Source organism: Paramormyrops kingsleyae, chromosome 8, assembly GCF_048594095.1.
Source record: "Paramormyrops kingsleyae isolate MSU_618 chromosome 8, PKINGS_0.4, whole genome shotgun sequence".
In the NCBI taxonomy this organism is placed as follows: Eukaryota; Metazoa; Chordata; class Actinopteri; order Osteoglossiformes; family Mormyridae; genus Paramormyrops; species Paramormyrops kingsleyae.
The window spans coordinates 14,041,704-14,062,347 of record NC_132804.1 but is presented as its reverse complement, the minus strand read 5'-3'; the positions used below and the strand labels follow the sequence as shown (position 1 = coordinate 14,062,347).

The 20,644-nt window shown below is 42.1% G+C and overlaps 1 protein-coding gene across 2 annotated transcripts; it reads right to left on the bottom strand.

Annotated features, from left to right (window-relative positions):
- Positions 1-1,858: 1,858 nt before the first annotated feature.
- LOC111839881 (PAK4-inhibitor INKA2-like) lies at positions 1,859-15,637 on the bottom strand. 2 transcript variants are annotated; one of them, XM_023804185.2, is made up of 2 exons: positions 15,161-15,637; positions 1,859-5,232 (listed from the first exon to the last, which is right to left on the bottom strand). In XM_023804185.2, the coding sequence occupies exons 1-2, from the start codon at positions 15,230-15,232 to the stop codon at positions 4,210-4,212; spliced, it is 1,095 nt and encodes a 364-aa protein (XP_023659953.1). In that variant the 5' UTR covers positions 15,233-15,637; the 3' UTR covers positions 1,859-4,209. The 2 variants fall into 2 exon arrangements, with proteins under 2 accessions (XP_023659953.1, XP_023659954.1); XM_023804186.2 differs by lacking the exon at positions 15,161-15,637 and adding an exon at positions 6,815-6,944.
- Positions 15,638-20,644: the final 5,007 nt, after the last annotated feature.

The window sequence follows — 20,644 nt, the reverse complement described above, 5'->3', positions numbered from 1 at the left end:
TCACAAAGATATAGTTACAAACCTGTGTGTGTGTGTGAGTGAGTGAGTGAGTGAGTCAGGCCCAGTCAGGAGTATCTGATGTGCAGGACTGTTGTAGGGGGGTGGGCAATGTGAGAAGGCGTGAATTTAGTGAGGAGACACACAGGAAGAGGTACAAGCAGTTTCTCTGATGGGGGGAAATAGAGGCACACTGTTTTTGCCGGTATCAAAAAGGGAATATTGAGTGGTGACCGATAGTGGAAGGATGGCGACCGACTTATGCATGTGCTGTCAAAAAGAAAAATAAATGTGCAATAATTGCAGCCAGAGACAGTGTGTGACACTGATAGGGAGAAAAACTGTCCAGCTAAAAACCCTACAAGCTCAACTTTCCCACATACACCACAAGAATTCATTCTAGGGGCCTTTCTCAGGCCTTTGGGTGACCTCAATCACGGGGAACCATGAACTTAAAAGTCGGTGTATTACTGGATTAATTAAACCAGGCTGGAAAATTTTCCAAATGACATTAAACCTCAAATAGGAATGTAAAAGTCCTGATTGTAAAAGGAGTGAAACATCAGAAAGGGAGAGGTACTCTAATGTGTGTCTCTTTTTCTCCGTTTAGGAACCAAGAAATCTCTTGAACCTGTCGGTCAGCCTATTGTCTATCACATCCATAAACGCATCTTCTGAAACCACTTATCCTATTCAGGGTCATGGGAGTCCAGAGCCTATGGTCACATGGCAGGGAACAGCCCAGGATGGGGCACCAACCCTTCGCAGGGCACAATCACACACCATTCAGTCATATACTGTATGTACACCTATGAGCATTTTGGCAACCCCAATTAACCACAGCATGTATTTGGACTGTGGGGGGACAACCAGAGTACCCAGAGGAAACCCCAAAACGACATGGGAAAAATATGCAAACTCCGCACAGGTGGAACCCTTGCAGTGACTCGAACCATGTTCGAATGTGAATCGACAGTGCAAACCACTGCATCACCGTGCCACCCCTAACCCTCACCTATTATAATATTTCAAATTATTCATTTTATCACATTATTACGTCGGCCTAAGGGTGTGTGTCTTCTTTTGCAGTTCTTTCACTGGATTTGTTTGTTTCTTACCAATTATACTGAAAATAGAATCAGCATCTGAACGTTTTGGAAAGCCTCTGATTTCTGGGTGGTTTATATTTGGTTATACTGAGAATTATATGGCTCTGTGTATTTCTGACATTTTCTGTTGCATTATTTCATCACATTATATATCACCTGTCTGTGTGTGCTTGTATTGATATCATACTTCCATTGCATTGTGGATTTTTCATAAGTTGTACTGCCTTTGCTGTCATTATGGCAGAAACCATAAACTGGCATCTTCTCCCCTTAAAGACAAGTAAGTGGGACCATTTTCTTCTCTCAAGCCAGTGAGCCAGAGTGAATTTAATTGGTTGTGTGTTGAGTCAGATTAAGGGCTAGTGTTGTCGTTCTGCCTAACGCTCTTGGTGGGGATGGAAAACAATATGCTGGAATAGCTGATCTTCACTATAAAGTGTCAAAGGGGCTCCTGTTTTCCTATTTAAGCTGCATTTGCAGTTTCCACAGCTTCATGAATCAGTCTGAAGGTCCCTTTTATTCAGCAGACATTTTAGCGCTGACTCACCCTTTGTAATACAAAACTATATTGAACTTTTGCAGCAGTTTGCGAAGGACAGGTGGGGGTTTGGGGCGGGGGGTGTAATGAGATATGCAGGATTACTGTCTATTCCCATAATAAAAGCACAGACACTATGCAGAAATATCTCCTTATGGTACAGCAGGAATGACTCTCTTTCCAAACCATTTCTAAGAAGAAACAAACACTGTAGTTTGCATAAAACAGGTTTAATTTACAAAGAATTGGAAACTGCACAAGAACCTTTAAAATGTGTCTTTGGACTTACTGCATCTTGGGTATCAAAAGGATGCAATTTCAACTAGAATTGCAAGAACAGAAAATAAAAACACAAACACACTCACACGTTTTTTGAAGGGCTTCATACATTGGAAGGCATCAAGTCTTTGACTCACTTTGAAATAAACCATTTCCATCTTTGCTCTGCAAAATGAATTAGTCCATTTGTTCCAGTTGTTTGGCAGATGGGCATTGCTTGGGTTGATATGAGAACGGATATGCGTAGGTCATCAGATTTTTCCCTCCCCCAAAGCGGAGAACGCACGCAGAAACACAAACCATGACACAGAGCGCTTTCTCTTAACCTTTCAGGATAGAGCGGTTATTGTGGATGGGTATGTCGATAAGCCCCAAACAATAGAAAACCAGATGGCACAGAAATATTGCCGTTGCCATGTCCCCTGTCTGTCACTGGACCTCAGAATGGGCTGTGGAGTTGCACATCCATCACACCATGCACACTGATCACTTCTGTACCCAAAACCTTTAATGACTAACAAACATCCTCTTGAAAATAACGTGCAAAGCATCTTATGACTCAGAGTGTTTTGGTTTTCCCCTAACAGGATGGCAATAATTTATTTTAAATGCTAAAGAAGGAATTTTCTTTACATGTCAACCTAACCACCCATCTCCACAACTTGCATTTTCTGAAGCACAAGGTGGGATCAACCTTGTTGTAAGACTCTGTTGTATAATTTGTTTGAAATCTCGTACTGTCAATACTAGACTGTCGGCTGGTTTACAGTAGAAGATGGACTTCAACACATGTGTCATGCTGTTCTGGAAATTCATTCATAGAAGTAATTGCTTAAAACTTTTTCTCCAGCTACCTACTGCAGTTTTGTGTGTTCTTGTAAAGTACTTATGGTTTGTCCCTGAGGAATTTCTCTGGATTCAGTCAGTGAGATAACAAATGTTGTGTTCTCTAACCATTCAGACCATATTTCTCGAGTCAGTAGTTGTGCATTCTAATCTCTGCTCCACAATCTGCTGTTTTTGTTCTGACTGATTGCAGGTGGGTGTGTTTTGGCTAATTACTTTTCTTATGAAGGATAAACATCAGTACTAATCCCCGAATTTGGTATGCCTAGCAAGATAACAGTGGGGACTTTCTGTGGTTGGATACTCAAAAAACACAAAAATGCTCAGGTTTAGCTACTCTGTATGCATTAAATAAAGTCCCATCCAAAGCATTTAATTACTTAAATGGTTTTGTGTTCAGATGAAATGCAGCTCAATTAGTATGATTAATTGTGGAGCTATCTGTACAAGACAGGTGGCCATTTTCAGAAGAAACATGAAGACAAATTAATGCTCTATGATACTCACCCTCTACTGAGAGCTACGATGATGCAGGTAAGTGCTCTATACTATAAGCAGATAGTTAATGAAGGTGCAAGGGCTGTTTAATAACTATATTACAGTATGACGATTAATATGAACATGAATAAGGATTAATGTGAGTATGTGATTTTAATCCTAAAGTAGCCATACCCAACCAAACTGTGGGTTCTGCTCTACAAATATATGTACAGGTGATTCCAGCAGCATGGCTTGCAGGGAACTGAGAAAGCCTGGCTTCTCAGCAAACCACTGTAAGTATGGTCCTTACATAATCGCGAGGAAGCAGATGGTGACGGAGACCCCCCCCCCCCCCAGGACGCAGTACGTAATGCGACTCAGGAGAGCTATTGGCGGAGCAGGGGACGTGCCAGGTCTACTCAGCGCTATGCCTGGCCGGCGCCGCTGATGGGCCGCTCTTGGCCCAGATGCAGCCTCCCCACCCCTCCTTATCGCTGCTGATATCGTGTCTGGCACTGTCCTCCATGGCGCAGGGGAACAGATGGATACGGACAGACGTTTCGGCGCTTAACCAACGACAATGAAAACTTTCCACCACAGCACGCTCTTAAGATGTCATGTGACTAGGCGAATACGGCCTTGCTTCATGCATAGTGCCAAGAGTTACTATTTTGCAGGTGATGAGCGCAGGAAAGGCAAGGAAGGGAGAAATAAAAGCCGTCAAACTCTGATATAAGGCTTAAGATTAGTGCATGGGCAGATTTGGCAAATACATTTCAAATGAAGGTAAGTAAGTTTGACCCTGGAATCTTGTTTGTCAGAAAGCAGCCCTGCTGGCTCTCACAAACATTGAGGTTTCACCGATTGTCAGTCACAGTTGCTTTGGGAATCTCACAGTGGAGAAAAATCCCTTATAAATCCTTTCTTTTCCATCCTCACGCACACACTAATCCTGAGCCGTTAGACCCAGACAGCTGTGTTGTAATCGAACACTGGTGTTGCTTTCTCTGCCATCTCTGTCCGCTGTCCATCTGTGAAAACTCCTGACGAAAGGCCCGTCTCGTCTGTCGGTCGAGGACAAGGCCTGCCTTTGCTTGGCAATCCGCCCACTCGGAAAGGGAGGTAGAAAGGACTCTTGGGTTTATCTGCTTTTTTGGGCCTCTTGAAAAGCTCAACCTCGGGCCCATCCAAGGGCATCCAGCCGGGCTTTTCCTGCAGCAATTTGTCCCTGTCGGGTCGCACGCTGCGCAGGAACTTCTTGAAGATATTAGCGGTGAGGGAAAACCTTCGGCAGATCTCTTGGGAGCGACTGAGCCGTAATGGATGGGCGGGTTCAGCCTCTTCCTCATCACCTGTCTGCAACGGACCTTTCTCCAGTTCGGGCAGGTCCAACCAGTTACCCACTAGGTCAGCAAAGATGTTGTCTCCCAAGACCAGGGGCTGGCGATTGCGGCAGCGGCTCATGAGCGAGGTGGTCCAATCACCAGAGTCGTCGGTGCTATTCTGTGAGTAGTCACTGTCCAGAGAAGGGCCCTCACTGGAGAGGCTGTGCATGATGCGTGGTAGGTCTGTGATCTGCGTGGGGGGACTTGAATACCGGTGCGGTGCTGCTGGGGGAGAGCAAACGCGGGGGCCGCAGTAGTCCCCCTGGGGTACACTGTACCCTGAGATCCTTCGGTGATAGCCCCCCCTCTCCGGGCTGGAGGAGGACAGAGATGATGCATCCAGGCTGCTCCTATGGTGGGACATCCTCTTCTCCACCTTGTTGGGTATCCTCCTGTCATTGAGAGGTCCCTGCTCCTCAGAGCCTCGGCTGGAGACCTGCAGTGGTGGCTGCGATGCTGGGGGCGCCTGGCTGTGCCTGCCTGAGATATCCAGCTGCCCCAAGGCAGTCTGCATCTGCAAAAGCTTGAGTTCCTGCAGTGCCCCCATCATGGAATTCATCTGTGCATGGAGACCGTCGCCCGCCTCCTTCATGGAGACCTATGGGTATGGGGGCGGGGGGAGTGGGGGGGTAGGCAAGAAGAGAGGGAGTAAATCCAGTTAGCCGGACAAAGGGGATTACAGCTTCCATCCTTTTTAAACACCGGAACTCAAGCTCCTCTGACAACCTATTGTCTGACTTGATATCCCGCCATATGACTTGTTATTAGTAGAAGCTTAACATACCTTTACTGAGATCTATCAAACCCAAGGAAGGCTCAGCAGAGGTCCTATCAAATCGAGGGGCAAGAAACACAATCTATAGTCTATCCTCTGTTCTGTATCGATTAAATGTGGCTAAATCTGAGAGAATCAGCCTGGCTCTGCATGCCCATTACCTTAAATAAGTAGAAACTATCGCAACTGCCCCCTCTTAATATATTATATGCTCAGCTGCTGAAGGATTTCCGGGCGGTGAAAATAGCAACTATAAACACAATTATGTCCTCTCTTCTTCACTTGCTATTCCTCTGCTGCTGAGGGAGTATCACTATGGCCAGGCTCTTTGTGCTTTGGCTGCTGTCCACTCTATTTCGGTCCCGTGGCCCATATCGAGTGACAGAGAGCCCCCCCGTATGGCAGCTGCGGGGTGGGTCCTCTTGGGTATGAGTGGTTTGAGAGGGATGGTTCAGGCTCTGGTCTGTTCCTTCGTGCCCTGAGCTTGTTTGATACAGTATGATGTTGCTGCTCCCCCTTAGAGTAGGAGCTGCTAATGCAAGCAGAAAACTGTCAGACCACCGCAGGGTCTGTGTCTTGCGAGGCTGGTGCTTCCCTGGACAGTAATTAGCACATACTTTTGTTGTCATAAGTAACTACCAGAGAGTGCATCCAGTGTTGCAATGAAGCCTGCAAAGATGGCAAACTCTGAGCATTTAACAGTGGTTCAGCTCAACACACATGAAGAACCAAATCAGGATCCCTACTTGAAAACAGCCTTCAGCATTTTTCAGAAAGACTAATATTAATAATAGAACAGCTTTAATTCCATGCAGGTAGCTAGTTCAGTCTTCGCATTTCCCCACCTTATTCTTCTATGAGACAAACTCATACACAGGTGTCAGTAAAGCTTTGGGTCTGAGTGCAGGATCAAGCATTTTTCTGGCACCCTTGGAGCAGGCTGTAGGGTCCCAATAATCATCACTAAACTTCCAGGATATATATATATATGTGGATATTATTGTTATATTTTTACTGTATTTTTGCAATGTAGTCTATCCTCAAGATAATACAGTGACAGAATATCTCCTGAATGCAAAACAAAAATTTAATGGAAAAGTCTTTACCGAGAAATAATAAATATAAAAGAATATATGTAACGATTAGAAAAATGTCTTGTTCGTTTTGTAGACGATACACATGCACATTGCGTTTGACAGTTAGAGGTTTATGACTTTGCCCCAACTCATTGAATATTAAGCAGAAGCATTTTCCCACAACACGTAGCCAACAGCCCAGAATGTGATTCCTGACGGCCAAAGTGCATTTAAAAATACACTTAATCATGTGTCAGAATTCATCACATCTTTCATTCATGCACGATCTGAAAGCAGTAAGTCAGAGAAAACGTGTGCCATTGGCTTACCTTGTTAATGCTCGCGGTCTCTCCCCGCTCGCCTGTCCTCTCTCTGTCCTCAAATACTGCCTGTCCGTCCTATATGAAGCTGTCTGCCCCCCTGATTGGCTGCGTCTACACTTTAATCCCGAATGGAGGGGCGTGTTTACTCAAGGAGACTTGATAGACAGCGAGAGGGTGGGAGTCGCTGGCTTATGGAGCAAGGGGGGGGGGGGCTGGTAGGGAGGCCATATGCTCAGATGGCTGAGTTGTTCCTAAGGTTGATTCAATTACAAGCTTCTTCATGACAAAGTGTTTTTTTTTTTGGAGGGGGACTGGATGTAACAGAAAAATGTTTCCTAACATCAGCAGCAGGAAGCACAGAGACTGACATTTATGAATGAAAGACTACAGAGACCCTGGTGTTGTGATCTTCAGGGGAACAATTACTGAAGTACTATTGACCGATTGGAAAGTACATTTGGAATGGAATTTTGTACACCTTGTGTCAATAGTATTTTGTGTCCAATAAACATGCCCACCATCATTATTATGGAAACCTCTGTTCTACCGAGTGTCATAAACTCATCTGAAGAAATGTGTTCCTGCAGCATGTTCTTCCAGTTAACCAGCCAGTTGACTCTAATAATTTGATAACTAACTTTGTGATTTAAGTACTGCATGTCTAGAGTATCATCCCCCTCCCCCTCATACACAAGTTTGGAAAAGGCAGGAATATTGGATGCTGGGTGAGCAATTAATACTTTGTGGGCACAGTTACTGGTGTGGTCACTTTAGGACCGTGAAAAATTAGGGCAGACCCTGTTCCGCAGTCGGCCCTTGTTTAAACCTGGAAATTCCATACATTCAAGTGGGGTGAATTCCTAGGCCGTAATCCGAGCCCGGAGAACAACCCAGTCCGCTGATTTTGGTAAATTTGGGAGCATAGTTGTCAGCTTGAGTTGCAGAGCATACATGGGTCAGTGGAGGGAATACTCAGGGGTGACCCAATTAAAAGTAACGCAACTGCTCTTAATCACTGGTCTCCAGCAACAAGGATGGTTCTGCACATGATAATTACCAGGGCTGCAGTAATTGCTGCCATCAGGTTGTCGTCTCTGTATTTCTCCACATAGCACACATGCGTGTCACCATTAGGAGTAATTAGACAGCTTCAGAAATGGTGTGTAATTACTGTTTACATGGGTCTACATATGTCACATGGGCATTATTACTTGCACTGTCATAGTATGGTATTATGGGTAGCTCATCTTTGTGTGTCCTTCAGTCTGAACACATATGAATTATTAAGGAGATCTTAATTTTTTCCCCTGACTTGGTATGGCCAAGCTCGCCCTATGGAGACACGAAACATCACTCAAGTCCCTGCTCTCCCGTCTGTTCTTCTCAGACATCCCTCAAGATGGGCGTTGTTTACAGCACCCTCATTTGCCTGCCATGTTAATAATTCAAACGCACACTGCAGACCCCTGCTGACCAATCACAGCCATCCGCATGAGCCAGAGACGCCAAGCCTGAAACCTTGTGCCATAGATATGCCATATTTTCTACTGTTTCCCATAAAAGCCCAGGATTCTGGTTTCCTCCATATCCCACAGCCTTTTAACCCTTGTGATTTTCAGCATTCTTCCTCTGTCATTGCTCCTGCCCTTACTGGTTTGTAAAACTTGATTACATTTCTAAAATACATATATCGGCCAACTCTTACCGCCTGAACCGGTTGAGAACTTCATGTTTTAAGTTGTTAGTTTAGAGAGAGACCATGACAGCTGTGTGTGACGTTTGCGCTTATTTGCTAAGTTGGCAGACAGGCCGCATGTCGTGCCAAAGGCCGCCGCTGTGATTTCTCGTTCCGGTGAGAGTTGCTGTTGTTGTCTGTCCTTCGCTGAACCGTGCACTTCCTTCCTGTCCAACTTACTGACCTCCATCAGAAGTTTAGCAGTGAGAACATTCTAATACTGCCCTGTAGGTCCCACTGAATGAAAGTTCTCTAATGAGAACATTACTGGAAAGTTTTTGCAGGGTGCAAAATTTCTGTTTCTGTGTTAGAAAATAACGTATTTCTTTTTGTTGAGACAATTCAGAACAGCCTTTGATAGCCAACATAACATTCTAAGGCATCTGAGTGTCGGAGTCACTTTTATCCTTACCAGTGTACAGTGCATCTTTCTAGCAAAGACACACCACATAATTATACACTGGGGTCCTGCAGCAGCTTTCATGTGGCTAAGAAATAGCCTGCAGCACTCTAATCAAAGCTGGAAGTGCTTATTAAAGGTTCTCTCACCAAAAGAAACCAGTGCTTTCTGCATGTATGTTTCATTTTAACTATATGATTTAAGCATATGATTTAAGTTATCTGAATCTGTTGTTGATAAAATTACTATATATAAAATATGAGATGGGCTCTTCATTCCTTATAAGTCTAATTAAGGGGTTAAAAAAGGCAAAGCCCCAATCTCTGAGCATGACTGAGCACAGATGGCCACATCTTCGTGTGTTTGTGCGTGTGCTAATACCTGGCTGTCTACGGGACATTCCCACCAACTTCTTTTTACAAAATTCCTTTCGAAGCATGCAAAGGTGGTGGTGAAGCTGTGTACAAGTGCCCAGAGGTGGAAAGTTTAGGTTCAGAAAGTACAAATCCCGACCAAGGCTTTGTTTGTTCACTGTGAATGTGAGTCTTCATACTCAGCTGGCTGAGTATGAAGAGTCTGGATTTGTATTTTCTGAACCTCTGTTTTCCACCTCTGCAGATGCCTGTAGCTACCTGAAGAAGAGAACACATGGTACTCAGGTAAAAGGGATGAGATGTTTAATAATGTATGGCTGCTAGGATGAAGGGGCTGCATGGGTCAGAGAGGGCAGAGTCATCTTGGTGCCAGGGGACATACCAGTGTCTGCCACCCTGTCTGACATACTGCCCCCGTGAGTCAGGCCTGAGTAACTGCAGGCAGGGTCACTTGGCAGTCAGCTGCTGTGAAACACGCCTCAGCTACAACACAAACATGCTGTTTCCATGCTTTCTGAGTGCTTGAAATGGGAATGAACTCTGTGTAGCTACTGCAAGTTCTAATTTAATGCCTTTATGTCTTTTATACACTGATACTTCCTGTCTTGCAATTTATAGCAGTGACATTTTACCAACAGCCAATAGTATGACCGTGTTTCCAAAGCTTCATTTCCGTTATGGGCACCTGCACATGTCCATGCAGAGTCAAGCTGATCTAGCTTAAAATGCCACCAGAAGGTGGCATCTTGCTGTTTGGGTGTCACGCCCTGTCCTGTGATGGACGCTCTTTGTCATAAACAGCTTGCCAACAGTACAAAGCACATACTTCAAGGTCTAATCACCATCAGCCATTAAATAGGCACTTTTCCGGGTCTTTCTGCGCATGTATTATCTGCCTTGCTTGTGCATCTCTTTGGACAAAAGTGTCTGTTAAATAAACAAATGTAAAAATAGGGGCTCATATGGGGCCATGGAATATGCTACTTCTGATGTGTTCTTTCCAGTTTGGAACTGGTGCATGAGTGGAAGCTGAAAGCGGACACTGGGTGATCTGTGAAGCATTCTACATGAAAACCTGTAGTCATGCTTCTCCAAGGCCAGTAGAAAAGGCAACAGCAGATTGCTATCTTGAAGGCCGCTTGCATGCACCTCCATACCCATCTCCGTACCGCAGGCATGCCCGGGAAAAACGACAATTCAGGCTGGCGCCACAAAAAGAGGCCATCTCTCTTTAACATGATGCTTTGGTGGAATGTTTGGTGATACGGCACAATGAGTGTGTTAACTCCACAATTCATGACAGTCGTTCTGTCCTCCTAATCAAGACCATGAGGGATGCCTTGGACACAATAAATGCTCACAAGACCTGGCTGCTTTTGGTTTAGCAAGGGGAAGGGGGGAGATACTGCAGGAAAGGAGAATACTGTACTGACCACAAACCAGGGTGAGGCTCCCACTCTTGTGCCTGCAGTGGCGTTTGTCCTTGGGGGGCTGTGCCCGGCTATGTATCTGTGTGGCATTCCGGCCTGACCGACAACGGCAGCTGAGCCGCGGTGCCCGGTGCCGACAAGGACGGAAAAGTGAGAGTTGCGCCCAGATCAAAGGGCCCCCATTTGTTTGGGCAGCGACATACTGCCGTGCATTTCACACGCCCACAGCGCCTGGGGAAATGTTACGTGTTCCTTGCGTGTCTCTGTGGGCTAGTAGGGCCGGGTTGGGTGACAGAGCCAGGCTGAGAGGTCAAAGGGGGTCCTGAGACGGAAGTTACTGCGCTGGCTGTCTGGCCTCAGACCCCACACTCCCAGGCTACACATTCAGGGTATAAGCAGCACACTGGGGGGGGTCAGGACATAATTCCCACTATATGTGTATCGCATTTAATAACATTAAAAAAGATCCTATCTGAACCATAAGCATTAAAAAAGACGAATTACTGATGAAATAATTTTGACCAAAGTATTAATTTATAAATGTATAAACCTACTGGGTATGACTGATATTTTGGGGGCCATTGGCTGTTTGGAAACTCGGGTACTAGATGTTTTAAGGTGCACATGGGCGACTATTCATCCAACTACAAGCAGGGGTGTAGGAACTAGGGGGCACAGGGGGGCATGTACCCCCCAAAATTTTATTTGGCTTCATCTGTTTTTATTGAAATGAAATGATTGCCTCCTGCCAATATCTCTCCTAATGCCCTTGGCTGCAATCAAATAAGATTAATGTAGTGCTCACAGAAAGTCTTGCTTAATTCAGTAAAAATTGAAATTTATAACAAAAATAATGACTTTATTTGTTTATAAAAACTATATACTACATTAGAAACAACCAGTAATTTTAAGTGAATTGTTCAAGTCGTAATAAATTGAAACCCAAATTATAGTTTTAGGAGAGCTGCTCTGAGTTAAAAAGCTCATTGACAAGCAGTCTAATTAGGTCCTTTTTAATTAGTAACACCTTTGCAATAACATAAAACACCAAACATTTATCATCAGTATCCATTTTTGTGCAAATTAGTACAATTGCAATTAATAGCAAAATGGCAAAAACAGAACTGAATCTGTCAAAAAAAATGACACTGACAAATAAAATGTCTGCACTGAACATATGTGCAGAAATGTTAAACATTTATGAAACATTTTTACAGAATTAAGCCAGTGTCCCAAGACTGTCTTTGAACACTGTATATTGGAAGATAATGGTGGACAAGGTGCTGCACCTCTAAAGCAACTGGGCCAGTTATCTTTCCATCTGGTGCCAGTGGAGCAGTGGCATAAAAATCCTCCACTGCAGCATCCACCTGGGCCAAGCCGAGAGCTCAGCCACCCCCCAGGTGGGAAATGAACGGACACAACTGCAAGACTGCGGGCGCCCCGGGATCAGTCCGTGCCAGTTCTGGGCTGCCTCCCGCGGTCCCTGCCTTGGCAGCAGCGAGCAGAATGGTACGGCTCTTGCCAGTGTGGGCACAGGGACATGTGGCATCTCTGGCATGGCGGCTCCTCCCGACCTCGACAGATTGCACCTGGGATGACGGGGGGGGGGGGGGCTCTTTTTAAATGAACACCTGCTTCAGATCTCTCTCTCGCTGTCAGTTTAATCAGGCTTTGTTTGTTTCTTTTTTGCCATGTGACCGCCCGAACATGACAGCCCACTCTTCCCAGAATTCCACGTCTTCTTGTCACATCACAGGATTCATAATGGTGCAGTCCTAAAATGAGCCCACCACAGGCAACCAAATTTAGCCAACTCTTAGTTCTGGATTTGGGGCACGTTTTGTACAGGACACACTTTACAGGCCTAGAACCGTGAGCATTTCTTCTTTTACCATCAATGCAGAAAGGCCAAGTTTATACAATATAGTTGGATACATGTATAATTGAACAAGACTGCTGCACCCATCAAGTTTTTTTCAAAAGGCACTGTACACTGTTCCTACATTAAGCTGAGGATGATGAACTGTCTTAGACATTATCTCGCCTCCCTGTTCCTACTCTGACCCACAGCTTTCAAGCATACTCAGCATATTTTTAACATCAATGACGCCACCACATGTTGCCTAATGTGAACAGCCAGGCATTCAAGATCTTACCAAGCAAGAGCCACCGCTAAGCACTGGAAGTTCATGTTGTGACACTGAGAAGGTGTGCAGCTATTTCTGGGGAAGAAATACATAAGTAATACAGCCTCAATTTATAGCCTTTATTAAGATAATATTACATTTGACTACCAGAAGATTTTAGGAAGCAACTTATGCAGCATAATTTTATATAATCATATATAATTTCAGATTGTTAATATTTTTCTGTTTTCCAGATCAAAGTTTTTGGTACATGTGTAAGTTCCTTATACAAACAGACAAATATTTAATTTCATGTGGGGGGGAGCATGACATCAGGCATTAAAAATGTTAGGTAACGATGCAAATGCATCATAAAAAGTGATGCAAATAAACATTTAGATTTTTTTTGTCTGAGAAGTACCATTTGAAACAGAATAGTCTGCAGGAAATAGCTAGTTGTACAGCATTAAGAATATGAACCAGGTCTGTATTCCATGTACTATGCTGAGGACAAAGGGCTCAATGAATCACCCAGGACAGGTAATTTCATTTGCTGGTTAAAGTTGCAGTCTGAGGAGATGTGTTTTCATGTACACTGCTGTATGAATGAGCTTTATGAAATAACAGCAGCGATGATTTGAAAAGCAGAACAGACCCCTTTTAGTGCAGGCTTTATGTGGCACTCAAGTAACATCTAGTGTCATTAATCACTCACAGGGGAAATCCAGTCAGGCCATATTTATTGTACCTATATCCAAGTAGGACCCATTTTATTTTTGTAAGTAATTAAGTATGTTTTCTTAGTATTCACAGAGGTGTGGATATTGTCATACAATCAGAGGCATTGCACAAGATATTGGGTCCCATGAAAGAGTGTGGTATTGGGCGCCAACTCAGACCGATACAGTTATGTTCCAGATTTTTGTCACGTTCTCCCACTTAATACAGACTTAATGTATAAAAATCATAAATAAACAAACAAACAATTAAATTAAAAATACATGTTTTGTATAAATGTAGGTTCATGGAAAGCAGACAATTGCAGTCATCGGATACGTAAATGTTAAAGTGTTAACATGTTGATTGGATATTTACGGCTAAATAAGATATTACTATTATTATTTTAACTTTATTCTCATTTCTCAAACGCCCTTCCAATACTTACTGGAACAGATGTGTTTTTCGGTGAGATTATTAAGTAAATTTTTCATAGATATTGGTATTTTCATGCGGAATAATCCACTTGGACATAGTGAACATTTTATAGTGAACAATAAAATCAATACGCTTTTTGATGGGATATCCCCTTTAAACTTTGCGGGGTGCCGTATTTTTATAGGCGTTTCATGTTGTCTTTACTATGATGTTTTTATTTTGTAGCATTTCAAGATTTGGTACAAATGTAAAGTGTAGTACAAATAAAATGTATTATGATTATTATTTTCAATAATAATAAATGTAATGCATTAAATCAGACTGCATGTGCTGGAATATTTTTGCATTTAGCAATTATACCGAAAACATTCAAATCCTCCTAATGCAAAAGATATGTGAAAACGGATTAAAATAAAGGAGGAAAGGTGGAAGTTCTCTGGGAAACAATTAAAGAAGAACGAATGATTTTTGAAACTTTACTGCAACACTTGAACTGAACAACTGAAGTACTTATTAAGGCATGTGAATGAACTTATGAAGTACCTCGTATTTCCGCGAAAAAAGCGCAGATGAACATCTGTCTAATAAAACCAATGGAATGCAGGAGGGTATACGGATGGGGGGGTATTGTTTTGAATTAGTTTTATCATGTAAACATGCTGGATGCGTTACAAGTCCCGCTTGAACATGTGCTCGTTAATTTATCATTTATTATCAAGATGATAATATGGTTAATGATGGTCATCATTTTTTTTTAGAAGATATCGATTTCTTAAATGCATTATGAGTCCACGTTATACAGTAGGTAAGGGTTTTACCCCAAAGATGGTGAGGTCGAACCGATTACTGGATAATTAAAGTTCTACATTTGCAAACACTGCTCCTGTACAAGTTTCAAATGGCCTACTTATAAGGGAAAGCTCTTTAAATCATACTCTTTAAAAATTATTATTAGGCTAAAAACTGATATTTTCATTTATCTTTCAGGCTCTGAATTCGGCAATCAAGTTCCGAAAATATGGACACTGTTTCAAAATGGGTTTCAGTTTAGCAGCTTCACCCGTGGCGACACATACGGAAATAATAATTTGACATTCATTTTGCACAAGTTCGTAAAAGACATACGTACCAGCTCCTGCTTCAGGCGTTTCAAGCAAATATCCATATCTTTAAAGTCGGATTTTGAAAAATGAGGTTCCATTGCATTTATATAGTGATATAATCCTTTACAGCAAATGATAAGCTTCCCAGTGCCCCATTCACAAGTGTATCACCGCTACTTCGGATTCTCAAAGAAAACTTTAAAAAGAAAGACACCTTAAAAAGTGGCATGTGTTGCTCTAATAAAGCGGATATTTAAGGTAATAAAACAGGACAAATAAACAAAAACGAAAATATTATCCTTGTCTTGTTCCCAAAGTATGCGATTATTGGCGCCAAAGACGTTTATCTGGACAAATCTCTATCGTACTTCTGTCCGTCTTGGTAAAATATATATCCAATTTAAAAACGTTGTTAATTAAGATCATGTTTTCACGATTGTCGTTCGCCATCTGAATTGTATTGCGCTTGCTTATCGAGTCCGCTTTGGTGTTACAGAAATGAATTTAAACAGAGCGCTAAAGAAAAGTAAACATGATCTTTCTGCCCCCACCCGGACTCAGACAGTACTGCGTCTGCTGGTACCGCTGCTGCGTACAACGGATCGGAATTAGTCACGCTCAGAGAAAAGTGTAATATTTACCATTTGTTATTAAACACTTTGTGGATTTTTACTTAAATTAAACCATGGACGTCATTAGGTCCGATCACTTTACTTTCCAGCCATCAGGCAAGAGACTCAGGACAATTCACACACGCACAACACGATTCAGGAACAGTTTTTACCCCAGTGCCATCAGGATACTCAACACACAGTAACTGTGGTTCTCTCTCTATGTGCAATAAATCTGTTCATCACACTATGTGTAATACTGGAACACAAAACAATGTATACTGCATTGTCACTTTACACCTTACTATGCAACTTACTTCACACTATGCACTGACACTTTACATTATGCACTTTCACATTATGCAACTTAGCCTGTGACTATTATTTATTGCACCACTTTGTCTTCTATGTCTTCTGTGTATCATGTCTTATGTTCTGTCTGTGAGGGAGGGGTTTTCAAGTAAGAATTTCATTGTGCTCTGTATGCTGTACTTTGTACATATGACAATAAACTTCAATTTCAACTATATCCCCGAGTAGTTAGGCCTAGCCCCAAGTATTTTAGCCTTCATGCCAGTCTTCCTTCAAAAAAAAAAAAAAAAAGCTTTTCAATAGCTAGAAAATCCCCTGAATCAAACCAATATTACATAAAAAAAACAAAAACACTATCAAAGTACAGTTCAGGAAATAATAATGATATTGTGTAAATCTATGTAGTATAGTTATGGCATATTGCTTACCAAATACACAGAGGGTGTATTTTTATTTATACAGTATTTGCATGTTTACTGTTACACTTTAGTCCAAAGTGACACACAAGTGAGGCAAAAAGCACATTTTTCACTTGCACAGTTCAATGGACTTGGGTTGGAGAAAGCAGCAGTTCACTGTAGCCAGTACATGTTAGATGTATTCGCTGGATTCTTGATGATTCTTGATGACCTTTGGGCCCCCATTGTCTTTCAACATCATACTTGTTTACTTTCAGCCAGAAAAAAACAACAAACTGACAGATCTTCATGTCTGAACAACAAAAATGTTTTATTCACTTTTTAAGTACATAATTTCATAATTTGTGTAGTAAAGAAAGGATTGCACAAAATTTGTACAATAACATCAGAAAATTGTCTAGTGTTGATGTAAGGTCTAAGCTCTACTGTAACAGCAGTTTGTCCATATACTGATATTAATTTTGCTTCCTGCATGTGACTGTATTGCTGACCAGCAGTATGAACTTCCTGTGTCCAATGGGGACTTCCTGTTAAAAAGGCCCGTCTCTGAGGAACACAGCACTTACGGCCCTCCAGCAGAGCGGGAAGCACCTGCGCTGAAGACCTCTGCAGGGTGACCTGGATGGAATACCTGTTGTTCACTTTGCGACAGGAAGCAAATTGTTCCTGCAACCGCTGCAGTGCTGCCTCAACGTTTGCCAGCATTCCCAGGAGGGAGTCACTCTTTTGGTCTCATATGGTACATTTGCAGCTGTAAACAGCCATTGACTGGTAACACCATCAATAGACTCCGGTTTGACAAAATAGACGTGAAGCTCTGGGGAGCTGCATGCTCCCTTGTCATCTCTAACCAGGCAAATCATGAACACAGAGTGCCTGCGTTGCTCCTTTCAGGCACTTCTTCATGCCCTGCATACCTAAAAGAGGAGACTTGGAGAAAAAAATCTAGAAATGAAGACAATAGTCTTAAAAAGCAACACACAACTTTCCATAACAGCTTACCCTGTGTAGGTCAGGGTGAATAAGAAGCCTACCCCAGCAGACTCAGAGCAGGCAACAACCTCGATGGGATCACAGGGATTCGCCCATATAAAACAAGCAATTTAGAGACAGCAATTCACCTAAATGCATATCTTTAAACTATGGGAGGACACTCACGCAGATACTAATAGTACAGTACATCCAAATTCCCAGAGTTAGGTTAGAAAGTGGGTCCAGAAAGTAAAAAATCCAGACCAAGATTTTGTTTCAACCAATCAGTTGAGCATAAAGAGTCCCAGTCACAGAGTACTCAGCTGGTTGGTTGAAACAAAATCTTGGTCTGGATTTTTACTTTCTGGGCCTGAACTATAAACCTTTGCAAATTCCAAACACACAGCTGAGATCTGAACATATAACCCTGGTTTCATAAAAGCAAACATCTTGTTAAATTTATACAGATAAGAGTGACAACAGTTTATTTGTCACAAAGTTCAAAACTCAAGGCATGTGCATGTGTTTCTGAAACACTTGTCAGAAATATATAATGTTACTGTTATTCTATATCAGCTATTTTGTAGCTATTACGTCACACACAGTTGCAGGAAAAAGGACCTCCTCGCATTGCGTGGGTTGTTTTGTTGTGGAAACACAATAGTGAATATGCTGGTCAATTGTTGGGTGTTGCGCTCTTCCTGTGAATGGTATCCTGTGTTTTTTCATCCACCCTGGGTTCGAATCTTGGTCTCCAATCAAGAAAACCTAGTGCAAGCAGTTTATAACATAAATTAAGAAGGAAAGCATAATGAAAATATACCGCAGAAAAAAACTTATCTAATTAGTTCTGTCCTTTTGAACATTTTCGGTATAATTTCCCTCTGGTTTAATTCCATAAAGATATAATACACAAATGAAATTTTAATAGAATTGCCTATTTTGTGCCAGGTGTTATCGTTAACCATTAGCATTGTGCTGTGAATTTCCTTTATGTAGTTCTTTTTTTACCAGATTAAACAACAATAGGCCTATTCTCCAGATCAACTAGAGCAACTTCAATTGGACTGATCACGACAGAGATAGTTTCTTCTGAATCCATAATCCTATTCACATGAATTCAAACATGCAATTACTTCCCAAAATAAAATAATATAGGACATTAGAGACCTACAGCATTGGAGAGGTTTAATTAATTCTTGAAAAGTTGCGTCAAGGTGTCAGACTATTTACCAGCTGTGTTAGAACTGATGATGTCGGCCTAGATAATGCAGTGACTGCCTCTTCAAGGCTGGCCTAGTGTTTAAACTATACATACATACTGTACATCCATCCATCCATCCATCCATTTATTTCAAAACATGCTTGTCCTATGGGATATTTGTAAACAACTTATCTCATAAAGAATATTTTTAATGAAGCAAGCACCTTTTGGAATGCCAAAATTTATTTGATTGTTGGCAAAAAAAATTCTAAATTAATTACCTTTCAGAAAAAATTTACTTGATTTAACTTCTAATTTTATACATACGTATAGGTATACTATAAGTCCGGGCCAGCCAATCTTATCCAGAAAGGGCTGCTGTGTATGAGGATTAGATTACTAATTATAGGACTGATTGGCTGAAGAGTCCTCACACCTGGGCTTGATCGGCTGACCTAAAGGTTATCCCAAAATCCTGCATACACACCGGCCCTTTGCGGATAAGATTGGCCACCCCTGGTGTAGACCCAAGCTTTTGCTACCACCTAGTGGTAATATTTGGGAAATTGTCTGCAAAGGTGGAGTGCAGAATGTTGAATTGACTGAAGGCATGGACAAGTGGGCATAGAAAAAGGATGGATAGATGTATCGTTTCTGGCTGTGCAGTGCCTCAGTCGGTAGTGCTGCAGTTGCACACCTCCACAGTTGCTCTGTGTGATTTAGACCAAGCTACTACCTATTCTGAAATGAAGAAAGTCACATGAATCCTGAACAATGAAGCCTGGGACCCGATTTTCATTTAGTGAAATACATTAAGTGGCCTGAAACTGTAGTGCCACGCATACATGCATTCAAACAATTAGTAAACACAAAAGATAATTTCTACCAGCTGCGCCTTGATAAGTAATAATGGTTGTTTATCAATTTACTGACTGCAGAGAATTAATTAAGCTTATTCCTGCATGTGAGTATCATTCGATTTACATTACCTTATTTAATCTAAAAATAGATGTACTGTGCCATGGTATTGATATTACACAGATTAGATGGACAAAAGGGTGCGGTTACCTAATTAAAACTTCAACCTTTAATGACCCTTCAGTTGCAATTCAGGAAAATGCATATATTTAGTTAGGCAAAAAAGGAAAATGGATCACCCAGTTAAATTAATTTCAACTATTAAATCGTTTTATTATTATTTTTTTCATTAAGGGCCAGAGGTGATATTCAGCATTAGAGGAGAAAAGCCGTGGTTTTATATGCCACTAAAAATCTGCTAATTCCCTAGCATTTCATCCGACGGATTAGGAGTAACAGTGTTTCAGTCATCATCGCTGTTATGGACTTCAGGTGTGGGACGGAGTTTGACTTAGGGAATAGGAATGACCATCTTATGAAGATCTGAGACTATGGCAGCATCCTGTTCAGCTCGCTCTGTGCTAATGTAATTCTGAACACCATGACAAGGAGATATCTGTTGAAACTGAATGTTAGAACTTGTTCAACACGATAACCAGTTGTTAATTAAAAAGGATAGAGCTTTTGGCTGTACTGTGATTATCACATTTGAAATTATGAAATTATTTTCATAGCATTATTTATGTTTTATTGTGACGTCATGTTCATGTGCGTAATAGCAAGCATGCTACATGTAGGGGCTCCACCCTCTGCTTACAGGACACCTGTAGAAATGTATTGGAGACTAGCAGTCAGCGAATGAAATTGCTCAGTTTCCTGAGTTCATGATGCATTGATAGTAGAGTTTGCTTCCCTCTGTCAGGGGCTATTGTTGCATGAAATGACGGTGAATTTGTAATGAATTCTGTGCAGGAGTCCCTCAATGGATGCAACAGCCAGAAGCTGATCTCCTTTGCACTTTTTGGGACTAACCTCAGGGAAAGACACCCTTAGTTCAGTCATCCGCTTTATTAGAGCAACACAGGCCAGTCCGGCGTTCGCCAACCCCCAGAATTACTGGCACCCTTCGGAGAA

Coding starts and splice junctions, on each gene's coding strand:
- LOC111839881 (XM_023804185.2), bottom strand. CDS start 15,232: ATGGAACCTCATTTTTCAAAATCCGACTTTAAAGATATGGATATTTGC. Junction 5,233..15,160: donor AACGCCTGAAGCAGGAGCTG/GTACGTATGTCT, acceptor CCATACCCATAG/GTCTCCATGAAGGAGGCGGG.